Raw genomic sequence first — 16,964 nt, 5'->3', positions numbered from 1 at the left:
AAAAGACAACAAAGTACGGAAATAGAATAGGCTAAACAACAAGAATAGAAATAAAACAAAACAAATAGGGTAAGTCTCAAACGGAAAAAACGTTGACCACCGGAGTACCCCTTTAAATATTCATGATCGCTGTCACGTGAGCACTCAGTAGGCACAAGCGCTCACGTGACCAGCGACCATGAATATTCAAATTCACCCAGCGGGCCTGCCTCCAGTGCGCATTTCAGAGAAGATAGAAGCGGACCTTCAGAGGGACACCGCTCCGGACTACAGGTACGTATTTAACTCACTGACCCTGCATCGGTCTATTGTTCATCCACACTATAACCCAGTGTATTGGGTTTAGTGTGGGTGAACAGGCTGACAGTTTTCCTTTAACCCCTTGGGGATGGAGCCCATTATGACCCTAGGGACGGGAGCATTTTTTGCAAATCTGACCACTGTCACTTTAAGCATTAATAACTCTGGGATGCTTTTACTTATAAATTTGATTCCGAGATTGTTTTTTGTGACATATTCTACTTTATGTTATTGGTAAATTTTCGTCGATATTTGCATCCTTTCTTGGTGAAAAATGCAAAAAATTTCATGAAAAATTTGAAAATTTAGCATTTTTCGAACTTTGAAGCTCTCTGCTTATAAGGAATATGGATATTTCAAATAAATTATATATTGATTCACATATACAATATGTCTACTATATGTTTGCATCATAAAATTGATGAGTTTTTACTTTTGGAAAACATCAGAGGGCTTCAAAGTTCAGCAGAAATTTTCCAATTTTTCGCAAAATTTTCAAAATCGGAATTTTTCAGGGACCAGTTCAGGTTTGAAGTGGATTTGAAGGGTCTTCTGGTTAGAAATACCCCATAAATTACCCCATTATAAAAACTGCACCCCTCAAGGTATTCAAAATGACATTCAGTATGTGTGTTAATCCTTTAGGTGTTTCACAGGAATAGCAGCAAAGTGAAGGAGAAAATTCAAAATCTTCATTTTTTACACTGGCATGTTCTTGTAGACCCAGTTTTTGAATTTTTACAAGGGGTAAAAGGAAAAAAATCCTCTCAAAATTTGTAACCCAATTTCTCTCGAGTAACCACATACCTCATATGTCTATGTAAAGTATTCGGCGGGCGCAGTAGAGGGCTCCGAAGGGAAGGAGCAACAATGGGATTTAGGAGAGTGAGTTTTACTGAAATGGTTTTTGGGGGGCATGTCCCATTTAGGAAGCCCTATGGTGCCAGGACAGCAAAACCCCCCACATCGCACACTATTATGGAAACGACACCCCTCAAGGAACATAACAAGGGGTACGGTGAGCCTTAACACCCCACAGGTGTTTGACAACTTTTTGTTAAAGTCGGATGTGTAAATGAAAAAAAAATGTTTCCACTAAAATGCTGGTTTTTCCCCAAATTTTACTTTTTTACAAAGGGTAATAGGAGAAAATGCCCCCCAAAATTTGTAACCCCATTTCTTCTGAGTATGGAAATACCCCATGTTTGGATGTCAAGTGCACTGCGAGCGAACTACAATGCTCGAGAAGGAGCACCATTGAGCTTTTAGAGAGATAATTTGTTTGGAATGGAAGTCGGGGGCCATGTGCATTTACAAAGCCCCCCATGGTGCCAGAACAGTGGACCCCCTCACATGTGACCCCATTTTGTGGGCTGTGCAAACAAAAAAATAAAATTTTTAATTTTCACGGACAACTGTTACAAAAATCTGTCAGACACTTTTGGGGCGTAAATGCTCACAGTACCCCTTATTACATTCCGTGAGGGGTGTAGTTTCCAAAGTGGGATCACATGTGGGTATTTATTTTTTTGGGTTTATGTCAGAACCGCTGTAAAATCAGCCGCAGCTCATACTTGAAGCAGGAAACTTGCTGTAACCCCGCCCGTGTGAATGTACCCTGTACGTTCACATGGGGGGGGGGGGGGGGGGGGCAAACCTCCAGCTGTTTCAAAACTACAACTCCCAGCATGTACTGACAGACCGTGCATGCTGGGAGTTTCAGTTGGGTTCTGGTACCTAACTCAGTATTTTCCAACCAGTGAGCCTCCAGCTGTTGCAAAACTACAACTCCCAGCATGCACGGTCGGTCAGTACATGCTGGGAGTTGTAGTTTTGCAACAGCTGGAGGCACACTGGTTGGAAAACCTTCAGTTAGGTTCTGTTACCTAACTCAGTATTTTCCAACCAGTGTGCCTCCAGCTGTTGCAAAACTACAATTCCCAGCATGTACTGATCACAGAAGGGCATGCTGGGAGATGTAGTTATGCAACAGCTGGAGGTACGCAACTACAACTCCCAGCATGCCGAGACAGCTGTTTTCTGTGTGGGCATGCTGGAATTTGTAGTTTCGCCACAGATCTCCGTCGCCGCCCGCCGATCCCCGTCGCTCCGCTGCCTCTGGAGGGGTAAGTGGACTCCGGCGCCGCTCCTCTTTGTTTTCCCCGTTCTGCCCCGCCTATTTTGGGTGAGCAGATCGGGGAAAACGAAAGTAAACCCCCTCGCCCCAGATCTGCTATTGGTGGTCGCGTCTAGACCACCAATAGCAGGGATAGGAGGGGTGGCACCCGTGCCACCTCACTCCTATCGCTTTAAGGGGGATCGTGGGTATCTTAGACACCCGCGATCCACCTTCTATTCCGGGTCACTGGGTCACCATAGACCCGTAATGACCCGGAATCGGCGCAAATCGCAAGTGTGAATTCACTTGCTATTTGCGCCGATCGCCGACATGGGGGGGTCTAATGACCCCCTGGGCATTTGCACGGGGTGCCTGCTGATAGATATCAGCAGTCACCCCGGCCCGGTCCCCGCCAGGCGCGCGGTGGGGATCGAAATTCCCACTGGCGTATGGATACGCCCTTCGTCCTTAAGTACCAGGACGCAAGGGCGTATGCATATGCCCTTCGTCCCCAACAGGTTAAAGTACAGGACCATATGAGGCTTGTTTTTAGCAGGAGTAATTGTACTTTGTAATAACACCTTTCATTTTACCATAAAATGTATGGCAAAACTGTAAATACAATTATTTGTGATGTGAAGTGGAAAAGACAACCGCAATTTAAAAAAATTGGAGTTTACTACTAAAAAAAATAATAAATATGTAGAAAATTTACTAGTAATTTTTCTTGCTTTCACACCATTGACCATAATACTTTATTTGCTCAAACAATTCCACCTGCAGCAATATCAAATATGCTTATTTATTTTTGCTGTTTCCATTTTTTTATCTGAAAAATGGGAAAAAGGTAACAAAGAGGTTGATCTTTTTTTTAAACTTTTTTTTGTGTTTTTAACAGACTTTTTTATTCCCTCTAGGGAACTTGAATGAACAGACAATTAGTCATACAAACCATTGTCCTACTATAATATTATACTGATCTATTATGTCGACACTTTATTGCTATAGCCTAGTAGAAAAGGAGAGGACATAACTCAGGTGTTGTGCTGCTTCAAGACTAATGGAAAAGGTGAAATTTTGATAAATCTGTTGCATACTTTGACTGTCTAATATCAGTTTAGACCAACTATTAATTGGCCAAAACTGCACCAGTATTTTCCACCAGAATTTTTGGCACATGCTTTCACATCTTACAGGAAAACTGACAGATGGATCAACCCAACTAAGGGCTGGTTCACATCACGCTTTCCGCAATATGGGACCGCATACGGCAGGGGAGAGCTAAAAACTTGCGCTCTCCTATTGAGCTGTACGCGGTCCTGTATGTAATTTTTTTTAATGAGCCGGCCGGAGTGAAACGTTCGGTCCGGTCGGCTCATTTTCCCCCCTTATGCGCTTTTACACCTGTACCTAAAACCATGGTTGACCACATTTTTAGGTCCGGTTGTAAAAGCACATACGGTGGAAAAATGAGCCGACTGGACCGAACGTTTCACTCCGGCCGGCTCATTGAAATGAATTACATACGGGACCGCATACAGCTCAATACGAGAGCGCTAGTTTTTAGCTCTCCCCTGCCGTATGCGGTCCCGTATTGCGGAAAACGTGATGTGAACCAGCCCTAACCTGAATATACAGGTGGTTGATGCTGGTGATCCCGAGTAAAACAATATATTCCTTACTCCAATCTGTCCATATCTGTATATATTTTAGTCTTTATTAGCTATAACAGTGATATATGTTATCAACAACACAATTGAAGGGGAAATTTCCTTCTGGGAAAATTCAGGGAATGTTCTTTTAAGGAAATGTTCCTGAACAAAAGGCATAGGGAGAGGTTTATTAAAACTTATGCAGGGCAATAGTGGTGGAAATAGGCCTCTGAAAAAGAAAAGACACAATCTGATTGGTTGCTATGGGCAACTACACCAGTTTTCCTCTGCACAGGTTTTGATAAATCTATCAAGTATTGTCATTGATCTGCTAAAACAATTGTTCTTTGTTATATTTCACCTGATGAACTTTTGCTATAGATGAAGTCGGCCATTTACATCAACTTTGGTCTAATGTGTAGGAGCACCCAGGACATGGCCATCTTTATCATGTGGATTTTATCCAAGAAGGACATTGCTAAGGACTGGGATGAAGTTAATCTGTTGCTGTCAGTATTCCCAAATAACTTTCCTAACCAATATACATTCCAACACGAGCAGCCATATCTGTTACAGTCCATAATTCAGCAAAGCGCTGGATCTGTAGGGAGTGATAGTACACAGATGCTGGATTACACAACAAAGTTAAACGGCCCCAGAAGAGAAGGTTCTGCAGTTTCTTCCAACACACAGGACAAGATGAGAAGCCTCAGCACACATACAGTTTACACTCTGGACGCCAGAGATAAGCGGAAAAGCCGCTGTTTGCCTTTCATCGCTCTCTCTTTCATCCTTTCTTTTGTGGAATAATCCATCTGTGGAGACATGCCGAGGAAGAGAGCAAAACTGCGGACACCCCAATTAGTCTCCATCTTTTCCACTTCATCCCTCTATCATGCCTTTTCTCACACCCTACTATTCAAACCACAGTGATAATTTCCTGTGCACTTTGTCTCTGTCAGTGAAAATCTGTTAAGCACACAAAACTATATATCAGCATCTATTTTTTCATGAACATCACTATCTTGATCTTTAGCTCTAGGAAATGCATCTTAAACCTAATAGACAGCAATTGTTGGTAAAGAAAATTCTGTCTTCAAAAAAATGCAGCAAAAAATAATAAAATAATAATAACAATATAGTGTCATGATTCTTTCTATTTACAATCTGCTTTGGGAGGGGTAAATCATGGAACTCAGGCTGCCACTGTCTAGTGCTTTTGGGTTTAGTAATGTGATGTCCAATCAGTGGCCTCAGCTACTGATTGGGTAAGTGACTGTAATGTCTCCACATCTGGACGCATTGGACAGCGGGAATACGAGTTCTGTGATTTCATTGGGGATGCGGGAGCGAGAAAGGTAAAATAAGTTTTTGTTTTGTTTACTGACCCCCTCCCTGAGGATGATACCTGACTATACCTAACAATTGGCCGATGTCCCATCACTGAGATCTTGGCCACTTTCAACTTTTGACGTGTTAATGCAACATGACAAAAGTTTAATCAAATGATCGTAATTCCTTAAGCCCCCTCCCCCCCAAAAAAAAACAAAAAAACTGTGGAGCAAGACAACCCCCCCCCCCCTTTTTTTTTTACCTTAGTAACATTTTACAGATTTATGTGATATATTTTTTGTGACTTACCGTATCTTTTTTGGGAGTTCCCACTTCCTTTCTACTGAGGCTTGAAGCCCAATTTGTTTGTATCTGCCAATGAGTGGAAGCTTGTATCTCTGACGGGTTCAAAACACAATCTGGGCGCTGAAGAAGAAAACAAATATTCATGTACGGATAGTCTTGGAGGACACAGCCATGCTGAAATTGACTGAAACCTTCAGAGCACTATATAGAATATACATTGTGATAAGCATCTGCGCGTGTCTGGTTCATAAGCAGAAAACAACAGCGTGAAATGACCAGTCTTAGCTCTTTAATACTCCGTGCTACTCTTCAAAATGGAAGCATTAGCTTGTAATAGATGTTAATGATAGACATCTGGGGTGCATTTGTGTGCAGGATATGGAGTGTATCTGCATGAGCTTTACTCATTAGGCTGTGATTAACAGTGGAGCCCACCGAAGCCATACAAATCACAGGCCAAAGCATGGAAACCCAACATTTACGCACATATATTTCCATTTTATCCCTTCAGTTCTTTTCCCTTCTGCAGCTCTTTAATTAAAGACTTTAAGAGACCGTATAATATGACGTTGGCATGTTTATCTGTCGCTGTTGCCAGTTCTTCTTTTCTGTCACCTGTCTCTTTTGTGAGAGCCAAACCCTGCCCTTACTATTAGCAGCATAAAACGATATAAGCATCCAACAAACTAACATTCCTTACATGCCCTGTCATTTGTTTAAATACCCCACATTAAAGCACATATCTTTACAGGCTCTCTTTTTACGTTTCCCTTAGGCTGGCATGGGGTTTAAGTGTGAGTCTCGGAATTAATTCAGTGCCTGCCATGAGAGGAGGGTGGTTATTTATTGCAGCTCAAGGGTAAGAAAACCCCTGAATTATTCAAGAGGTCCCCGCCTCATTTCCCTGTTCTGTCCCATGGGGGAAATTAAGCAGAAGCTTCTCCTTGTCCACCTCCCACCTGCCCTGAGGGGTGATATGAAAAGATATCGACAGCTTGTTAGTTCAGATTATAAATGAGAGAAGAGAAAAAAGTAAAGAAGCGTGATAGGGGGGAGACGTAGTGATGGACAGACAGCGCCTTTTCATATTGTTTTCAATCTTTGAGGCACTTGTGATAAATGTTCTTGTGTTTCTATGTAAAAAAGTTACCCTATTGGCAGCCAGCAAACACCGCATTAAATTGGACAAAGGACTTGTGCAAGTGGTGAAATGAACACAAAGCACTCTAGAAAGGTAACAAAGTCAGAACAATACAGAAATAATAAATATAAAGATCTGAAGAGCAACAAAGTAAATAAACAGGCACCGGCAGGAAAAACACAGGGCAAGCAAACAAATGACATGTAAGGAAAGAGTGAAGACCTGACAATGTCGCCTCTTACCTCCGTTTTCAATAGCAGCAGCTGCAGTGATACACTTGGAGCCTCACCAGAACTAGTCTTCAGTTCTGTACCCTAAGGAAGAAAACAGTTTACAACTTTGCCAAGTTAAGATTCTATTTCCCTATTAATGCCACAAATTCCCATCATGCATGAAATAGTTAATTTCCACCATGTATCTGATCATCACACTGAATCCATCCATCCCTACTATTACATTTACCTGAATAGGAATACGAGTTAAGGTGAGGGCCTTATTACTAGTACTCTGTATCAGCTGGTGATAGACATCCATATCCAAAGGGACAACTGAGAACCCACAATGGTTTGACAGGTGCCAGGGGACACGCCATGAATCTAGAAGAAGAAATTGATCACATTTTCAGACCCTTTGCTACCATTAAACTTCTAACCACTATCAGATCCATCCAACAATTGATTTTGTGCTGCATAAGGTTATTTACAATTGACCTTTAATTACCCTTCATTCCCAGTTGCAGAACTATAAAAGTAATAGCTTAGTGAGATTTCTTGCATATGTGTCCCCATAATCTATCATTAGCAACAAGGATAAAGGAGCAGGATGCTTCGTGAAGAAGTAGAAGAATTTAAAAGGAATTTTCCTGAAACATTAAGATTATGTCAAATTAACCCCTTAACGACCAGGGACGTATATTTACTTCCTTGGCCGGCTCCCTCAATATAACGCGGGGTTACGCGGTGATCCCGTGTCTAATCGGGTCCGTCCCAGCATGTATCTGAAGCCGGGACCCGGAGCTAATAGCGTGCGTCAGCATCTAAAACAAAAGTTGAAGCTTCCCGGCTGCTCAGTGGGGCTGATCGGGACCACTGCAGTGAAAATGCGGTGTCCCGATCAGCTAGGATGCGAGCGGAGGTCCTCTTACCTTCCTGAGATGCAGGCTTGAACAATCGACCGCCGATAGCACTGATCAATGCAAAGCTATGGCTTTGCAGTGATCAGTGTATAAGATCAGTGTGTGCAGTTTTATAGCCCCCTATGGGAGCTATAACACTGCAAAAATAAAGTGTAAAAAAAAAGTTAATAAATGTGATTTAACCCTTTCCCTAATAAAAGTCCAAATCACCCCCCCCCTTTTTTTTGTTTTACTTTAGGTACCCTTTAGGTCTCAGTTTTTTTGGTGCAGTTTTTTAGGTAGACAAATATTTTAAAGAGCACTTTCATTTAAGAAAACTTTCCTCCATGTGATTTGTAATGTACCATACATACTTGAGTATAAGCCGAGTTTTTCAGCACGATTTTTCTGGCTGAAAACGCCCCCCTCGGCTTATACTCGAGTGAACTCTCCACCTGTCAATCCCTTTCAGTAGTCTTCAACCTGTGGACCTCCAGATATTGCAAAACTACAACTCCCAGCATGCCCGGACAGCCATAGGCTCTCCGGGCATGCTGAGAGTTGTAGTTTTGAAACATCTGGGAGGTCTGCAGGTTGAAGACCACTGCGGCCTTAGTCAGCATCTAGACCCCCCTTTAGTTTTCTACTCACCTCCCCTCGGTGGGAAGGAAGGGTGAGCTGGTACAGGCCATCTATGCTGCAGGGACCGTCCGCTGGGGAGGGTTAGTCATTCTGGGCTGTACATTTTCACCGGGAGGCCCTCTTCTCTGCTCGGCCCCGGACTAGTGACGTTGCCTTGACAACAACGCACAGGGACGTTCATACGTAGGGACGTCCCTGTGCATCGTCGTCAAGGCAACGTCACTAGTCCGGGGCCGGGCCTGGAGTGGAGAAGCCCGGATAAAATGGACAGCCCGGAATGACTAACCCTCCCCACTGAACCAGCTCCCCCTTCCTTCCCACTGAGGGGAGGTGAGTGGAAAACTAAAGGGGGTCTGGATGATGACGAAGGCCGCAGTGGTCTTTAACCTGTGGACCTCCAGATGTTTTGAAACTACAACTCCCAGCATGCCCAGACAGCCGACGGCTGTCCAGGCATGCTGGGAGTTGTAGTTTTGCAACATCTGGAGGTCCGCAGGTTGAAGACCATTGAAGGGATTGACAGGCGGTGATGATGAAGGGGGGGGGTGATGATGAAGGGGGGGTGATGACGAGGGTGAGGATGACGGGGTGTTAATGATGGGGGTCTGGATGATGACAGGGAGGATGATGTATTTCCCACCCTAGGCTTATACTCGAGTCAATAACTTTTCCTGGGTTTTTGGGGTGAAATTAGGGGCCTCGGCTTATATTCGGGATGGCTTATACTCGAGTATATGCGGTATTTGTAAAACATTTTTTTGTTTTTTTACCCAGAAAGTGTCTATACTATGCTCCAAGAATCTATGCTGTGTTTGAAAGGTAAATCAAGGCTTCCCTCATATCTATAACCACCATGAAGTTCTGGGCAATGCACCTTGTGTAAATACATGTGTTCTTACAATATACACAGTGCTGCCTCCTGAATGTTATCCTCTCTTTTCCATCTTTCTAGCTTGTCATCATCATTATATGCAACAACAGCAGAAACAAATCGCTGCTTAGACCAGAGAAAGTTTTGTGATGTCACCCCTTATTTGCTGTTTCTTTGTTGTAGTATACTAGTACTATATACTTAGTAGTATACTATAAATAAACCCTCTGCACAGTGGCAGCCTGTTCATTCCAGTGTTCTTTCTCCAGCACTAACTCTATTATGGCATAGCATAAAGGAGGAGTGCTTGCAAGTGGGTGCTCTTCTGTGATTGGCCAAATAGGTAAGAAAAAGTCATGAGTACTGCTGGCAGGCAGCTCAGCTTTGGTACTGTTCCCTCAAATGGACAGCATAAAAAACAGCTGTGCACCATGCAAAGGGACTCTTAGGATCCCAACAACAGCTTTCTTTTGAAAGTACTGGCTCATCATCTGGGGAAGGGGCCTCTGCTCGGCAGCTAAGGTATCTCTGGCTTCCTACGCTTGCAGAGAAGCAAGCTGGGCAGAGGCCGCCATATCTGTAAAGCAGCCGAATCATCTGGAGGAGGCCCTGCAGCTATAGCTGATTCCTCATGCCAGGTAAGTGGAGGGGACTATCTGCATAGCCTGGGGGAAGATGATCTGGAGGGGGGGGGGGGGATGGCTGGACGATCTGGGGGCACTAACTGCCTACTTGGGAGGGGGCCAATCTGGTAATCTGGTGGGATTAACTAAATACTGGGGATGGGATAATCTGGGGGGGGGGGATAACTGCCTACTTGGGGGAACTAATCTGGGAGGACCAACTGCCTACTGTGGGGAGGGGGGCTTATCTTAGGGGACTACCTACCTGCATATGTGGCTACCTACCTACCTGGCCACCTACCTACATACCTGGCCACCTACCTACATACCTGGCTACCTACATACCTAGCTTCCTAACTACCCACCTGCATACCTGGCTATCTACCTACATACCTAGCTACCAACCTACATACCTGGCTACCTACCTACCTACCTACATATCTGGCTATCTACCTACATACTTGGCTACCTACCTACATACCAGGATATCTAACTACCTAGTTAATTACCTACCTAGCTGGCTACCTACCTACTTGCCATTTTGCTGTGTGGGACACCAAGGGGGGATATATTACAGTGTTGGCCTATACATAGCGAGATTGTGTAGAGGAGGGGAGGGCAACAGAAAATGCAGAGTCTATGTTTGTTCTGCAGATGCAGAAGAGATGAGTTTTGGCTGGAAGAAGTCAACATGGTGGTCTGAGCTGAATGGAGAAGAAAATAAAAGGACAAGGCTGATCAGAAAAGATGTCACCTGTGAGTCCTTGCATGTAGCTTTAATCACTTATATGATATACAGATCCTGTGCACAGCTGCTTATATACCTCTATATGGTCCTGTACATAATCACTTATATGGTACACAGATCCTATACACAGCTGGTATCTACATTTATATGGTTCTGTACATAATCACTTATATGGTATACAGATCCTGCACACAGCTGGTATATACCTTTATATGGTCTTGTACATAATCACTTATATGGTATACAGATCCTGCGCACAGCTGGTATATACCTTTATATGGTCCTGTACATAATCACTTATATGGTATACAGATCCTGTGCACAGCTGATTTATACCTCTATATGGTCCTGTATATAATCACTTATATGGTAAGTGGGAATATTGGTCTTTTTATAGTTTATTTTATTTAGTAACAATATAGCAGAATTAGTCAGTGGTAATGGTAGTGGTGGTCATGGTTTGGCAATATTATTTGTTCTTTACTGTTGACACACAAAACTAGCAGTGTGTACCTGTGTACATATTTCATTTAGTTTGGAGATAATGACCAGAGGGGACTGCCTACTGTGGGGTGGGGCTAATCTGAGGTTACTACTGATTACCTGGCTTTTGGGGGGAGGGGTCTAATCTGAGGTGATTATCTGGCTATTGGGTAGAGGGGTAATCTGGGGGGGACTGTATAACTGCTGTGGGAGACATCATGAGGAAGTTACTTACCCCACTGTTACTGTGCAGGGCACCATGGAGGAGTATTTTTTTTTAACCATTTGGAGGACTAGAGATGGGGTGTATAGAGGAGGTGTGAATGATAGAAACATTTCCTCTGTGGCCCATGTGATACTAGTTACACCCCTGGCTGTAAGCCAGTCAAGTTTTGTTCATTGCGGGCTGGCCTGGCTGGCTGGCAAGGCACAGCATCAAGTCTGCAACATGATGTAATCAGTGGTGTTGCGACTGGGTTGCGGGGGGTGCGGGCCACACAGGGGTGACACCAGCCTGGAGTGGTGACACCACGTCCGCCAGCAACCCCCCCCCCCCCCGGAAATCATTTGCAGAGAGTGAGCAACAGCAGTGAGTGACATCTTCACCAGCAAGCCCCCCAACCCCCCCCCCCTCCGTACTCATGTGTGCAGCGGCACGTGGATGGCTCCGGACCTGCTGAGAGACTCACACTGTAGCATTTTGACCAGGGTGACACCATGTCCGCCAGCACCCCCCCCCCCCCCCGTAAATCACTTGCAGAGTTAGAGTAACAACTTCAGCAGCAAAAGCACCAACCCCCCCCCCCCCCCACTCATCAGAAAGAGCAGTGTGTGGTAGTGTTCAGAGGGTGCAGTGTGTGGCAGTATTATATTCAGAGGGTACAGTGTCTGGCAGTCTTATATTCAGAGGGCTCAGTTTGTGGTAGTATTATATTCAGAGGGTGCAGTGTGTGACAGTCTTATATTTAGAGGGTACAGTGTGTGGCAGAATTTTTTTTTTTGGGGGGGGGCGCAGTGTGTGCCAATATTATATTTAGAGGGTACAGTGTGTGGCAGAACTATATTGGGGCGCAGTGTGTGGAAGTATTATATTCAGAGGGATCAGTTTGTGGTAGTATAATATTCAAAGGATACAATGTCTGGCCTCATTATATTATAATTGTTTTCAAATAGATTATTAGAATGCGCTGACAAAGTGAGGAGCCATCTGGGCGTCACATTCTGCAGAGAGAAGATTTAGCTGGACCCGGCGGTATGTACCATCTGAATTAGATAAGGGAAGACTATAGAATAGATGTCACCTGTAGTAACTTATTTTATTGTGCATTATACCGGACTATGTCCCATCAGAGCTATAGCCACTTGTAAGTTCTGCAGTTAACAACTTCCAGAATCCCCTTATCACTGGTTACATCATACTGGGAGCTGTAGGTTTACATTGTAAAAGCTTCTTTAGTGCGTTCCCCTTACTTGGAAATTGGTATATTTGATTATAATACTGGAAATGCTTTTCTGCAATGCACATTGGTGTCTCTCACGACAGGCTAAAATATTACTTTGGTGGAGTGTGTGTGGCGGGGGGGGGGGGGTTATTGGGTGACACTATTTTCTACCGCACCGGGTGACACCAACCCTAGCAACGCCACTGATAATGTAATGGAGGCTGCAGTGCTTAGAACCTGTGTAGTAAAAGCTTGGTATTTGATTTACAGGGATGGTTTTTATCCCCAGTCTGGCCCTGCTTATAAGCCATAAGTGCACAGCTTTCTTTATATTTTTAGCCCTCTTTTTATGTATATTCCAGTTTCATGAGACAAGAAGAAATGATCCAGCACTGAGATAACAGTTAAACATAGACCTTCATTAGTATTAGTATAATAAGGACAAAACAGCTAACCCTTTTTCTGCCATGAGTAAGGGTTATCATTAAGCCTTAAATGCAGTAGTTGTTTATTCTTCCTGTACATAGAGTTCCAATGTATTTGTAATAAAGAACTGTTTTACTGTACTTCAAGGCTGGACTGTTTCTTCTTGTCTATTGTATTGTGTCTGTTGTCCAGTAAAGATTTACCTGCAGTAACGGGGTGGTACTCTATGACTAGTGCTGCTCCTTCGCTGAATAGAGTCACCCCATCTCTTCCTTGGAAGAGATAGGAATAATTCCATATAGGCTGTGAAGGTGGGAGCCCAATAAAAGAGATCTGTAGAAATAAGAAGAAACAAAAAGAAAAGCAAAATGTATGAGCACGTAAAACTGAAAAAATAAATCTATGATCAGAAAGCCCAGAGTATTGTCTTTTTTTTTCGGGAACATCTATTAATATTTAAAACAGACTGCATACAGAATGTATAAGGAAAAAAGGGGGGGTACCAAATGCCTCTAGACTAATACCATAAAATGGTACATGATGATGAAATTACAGAAAAAATAATAATAAATAATAAATCGGACTGTGCTTCACTTTAAATGATGTACAAATTTAATATAAAAAATACAAATAGGACATAAAATAAATAATACAAATCTAATACATAAATGCCTCCTACCACAGGGCCCTTGTGGGGAGGTGAGATATTTGAATACAAAGCATATATTAAAAAAATTTTTGTAAAAATTATAGCATGTGAATTACGTTCTACCGCTATCTCAATATATTGTAAACCGACATAGTATACTTTTGTGCGGTATACTCCGTTCTCATGTGATTTAGAACAGTTCACAAAGTGATATAATTACCAACTCCTCAGGGTGGTTTTGGCTGGACGTCCGAGAGATGAATATATGAGGACTGTGTCCAGCGCTAGCGTGCGCTTACGGTGACGGGCCCGGATGCCACAGGCCAAAAAGGTCACCGGTCACGGAATAATTGCAGGCTCGATGGCAGATGTAATGGAGGCTTTATCCAGCGCTGGCATGCGATTGCGGTGACGGGCCCGGTTGCCGCAGGCCGAAGAGAAGTCACCGATCACGGAGTGGCTCCGGAGATGTAGATATACTCGGAGATATATGGATCTTGCTCCGGAAACAGGGAAAGGAAAGCCTCGTGGGAGATCTCTCGGCGTCTGATGGAATGGCGGATGAATTACAGCCAGGTGTAAAATCAGCAGGTGATGGAGTTGTGTCGGAGGTAAATGGTGGCGGTTTGTGGATTGCGGTAGTCATGCGATAAATATTTCATGATAAATATGAAATATTTATCGCATGACTACCGCAATCCACAAACCGCCACCATTTACCTCCGACACAACTCCATCACCTGCTGATTTTACACCTGGCTGTAATTCATCCGCCATTCCATCAGACGCCGAGAGATCTCCCACGAGGCTTTCCTTTCCCTGTTTCCGGAGCAAGATCCATATATCTCCGAGTATATCTACATCTCCGGAGCCACTCCGTGATCGGTGACTTCTCTTCGGCCTGCGGCAACCGGGCCCGTCACCGCAAGCGCATGCCAGCGCTGGATAAAGCCTCCATTACATCTGCCATCGAGCCTGCAATTATTCCGTGACCGGTGACCTTTTTGGCCTGTGGCATCCGGGCCCGTCACCGTAAGCGCACACTAGCGCTGGACACAGTCCTCATATATTCATCTCTCGGACGTCCAGCCAAAACCACCCTGAGGAGTTGGTAATTATATCACTTTGTGAACTGTTCTAAATCACATGAGAACGGAGTATACCGCACAAAAGTATACTATGTCGGTTTACAATATATTGAGATAGCGGTAGAACGTAATTCACATGCTATAATTTTTACAAAAATTTTTTTAATATATGCTTTGTATTCAAATATCTCACCTCCCCACAAGGGCCCTGTGGTAGGAGGCATTTATGTATTAGATTTGTATTATTTATTTTATGTCCTATTTGTATTTTTTATATTAAATTTGTACATCATTTAAAGTGAAGCACAGTCCGATTTATTATTTATTATTATTTTTTCTGTAATTTCATCATCATGTACCATTTTATGGTATTAGTCTAGAGGCATTTGGTACCCCCCCTTTTTTCCTTATATATTATTTTGTACTAGTATTTTTTTGGTGTAAATACTTTCCATTTAGCCTCGATTAATTTATATTGTGAGCTGCACATACCCCATTTTTTTCGATTTATGCATACAGAATGTACTGTGTGCAATGTAGGATGGCGACAGCACCAGGTCAGTGGATTATTGTAAGGTAGTTTATTGCATTCACAAGTGTGCTGCTTTGGCTTTTCTATACAGTCTTTGTCAACCATGCTTTATAAGGGCTGTACAGAACAGCCAAAACATTTCACTTGTAAATGCAAAAAATTACCTCAAATAATCCATTGATGTGGTGCTTCCTTCATCCTACAGTGAGTTGAGCGTATGGGTTGGATGGACTAAGCCCTCCTAGATGATGTGCTCAGGACTCCCAAAAGAGGTGCATATTCCAACTCACAATTGTATCCAGAATGTGTCCATGTTTTAAAACTGTGAATTGTGTTTACAGGGGCTACAAACAGTTATTATAGATTCCATGTAATGGTTTGAGTGTCTTTCAAAATGTCACAAACTTAGACAGTAAATTCCATTCTAGGTGTACCTGGTGACTGTAGATTTAGAAGTCCAATATATATTGTATAGTATAACTATTGAATATTCTATGTTGTATTCCTTTAATTCAATTATTTTGTATATGTACATGCCTGAGGTTTTTTATATTGAATATGCAAGATTCATGGCTCAAAACACTTTTCTGTAGAACAGAACAACTGGCAGGCATACATCAAATTCCTAAAATTGGTATATGTTTACCTGGGATTGTCCCTGTGTTGCTCTTTGTGGTATCTGGAAACAAGATGGAGAAGTTTCTGGGAAAGTCACTTTGACCTGAGACACCCCAGGCATACCCGGAGGCTGAACTGTCTGTCTATAGGAAATACAGTATATATAGGACACATTTCAAAGTCTTTCATTGGCTACTTGATTTATTAATGCAATAAATTAAAGAATAAAGCTAATGCAGGTTAAATCGGTACAATCCAGGCATTTCTGTATTTGTTAAAGGAGTTGTCCAGTATCAAACAACTTGTGTCAGATCTGTGTCAGATCACGGATTGTCTACCTGCTTGGATCCATCACGGTCACTTACTCGGCATTCCGGCTCTCTGTATGAATGAAGTGTGTAGTCCATGGCACGAAGCGGTGGCTGACATGCCCCCTCCATGCAGGGCCGGGTCTGTCTATAAGCAAAATAGGCAGCCACCTAGAGTGCCCTCTTGATTGGGGCACCACTCTGCCCGCTGCAAAAAAGTTAGTAGCCAGCCAGCATTTGAAGCACTTGCTCATCCAAAGCACCCGTCCAGCCAGCACCACCATCGCACCCCGGTTCCATATTAATCTGCATTCTTCAGCCAGCTAGAGGAGAGCCATGACAGTAAACACAGTAATTGCATACGGAGGAGGTTTGTTACAGTGTGTCACCCCAGAAGTAAAGTGATTACCTGACGAGGAGGTTTGTTACAGTGTGTCACCCCAGTAGGAAGGTGGGGCTTGTCAAAGGGCAGATACAATGGGCGGGGTTAAAGGGTGGGAAAATTAGCTTTTGCCTAGGGTGGCAAACATTCTTGCACCAGCCCTGCCTCCATTCATCTTTATGGAAGAG

General features: G+C 43.3%; 1 protein-coding gene across 1 annotated transcript in view; it reads right to left on the bottom strand.

The window, feature by feature from the left end:
- CCDC33 (coiled-coil domain containing 33) overlaps positions 1–16,964 on the bottom strand; it is a 106,435-nt gene that overhangs the window by 50,251 nt on the left and 39,220 nt on the right. The window contains exons 8-12 of the mRNA XM_056572758.1: positions 16,115–16,229; positions 13,403–13,532; positions 7,313–7,446; positions 7,093–7,164; positions 5,713–5,829 (exon numbers count right to left, since the gene is read on the bottom strand). Coding sequence (XP_056428733.1) covers positions 5,713–5,829; positions 7,093–7,164; positions 7,313–7,446; positions 13,403–13,532; positions 16,115–16,229 — 568 coding nt within the window. The remainder of the gene's footprint in view (positions 1–5,712; positions 5,830–7,092; positions 7,165–7,312; positions 7,447–13,402; positions 13,533–16,114; positions 16,230–16,964) is intronic.

The sequence above is a fragment of the Hyla sarda genome, chromosome 4, assembly GCF_029499605.1.
Source record: "Hyla sarda isolate aHylSar1 chromosome 4, aHylSar1.hap1, whole genome shotgun sequence".
In the NCBI taxonomy this organism is placed as follows: domain Eukaryota; kingdom Metazoa; phylum Chordata; class Amphibia; order Anura; family Hylidae; genus Hyla; species Hyla sarda.
Note: the sequence above shows the minus strand (reverse complement) of the source record. Positions and strands in the feature narration are given on the sequence as shown.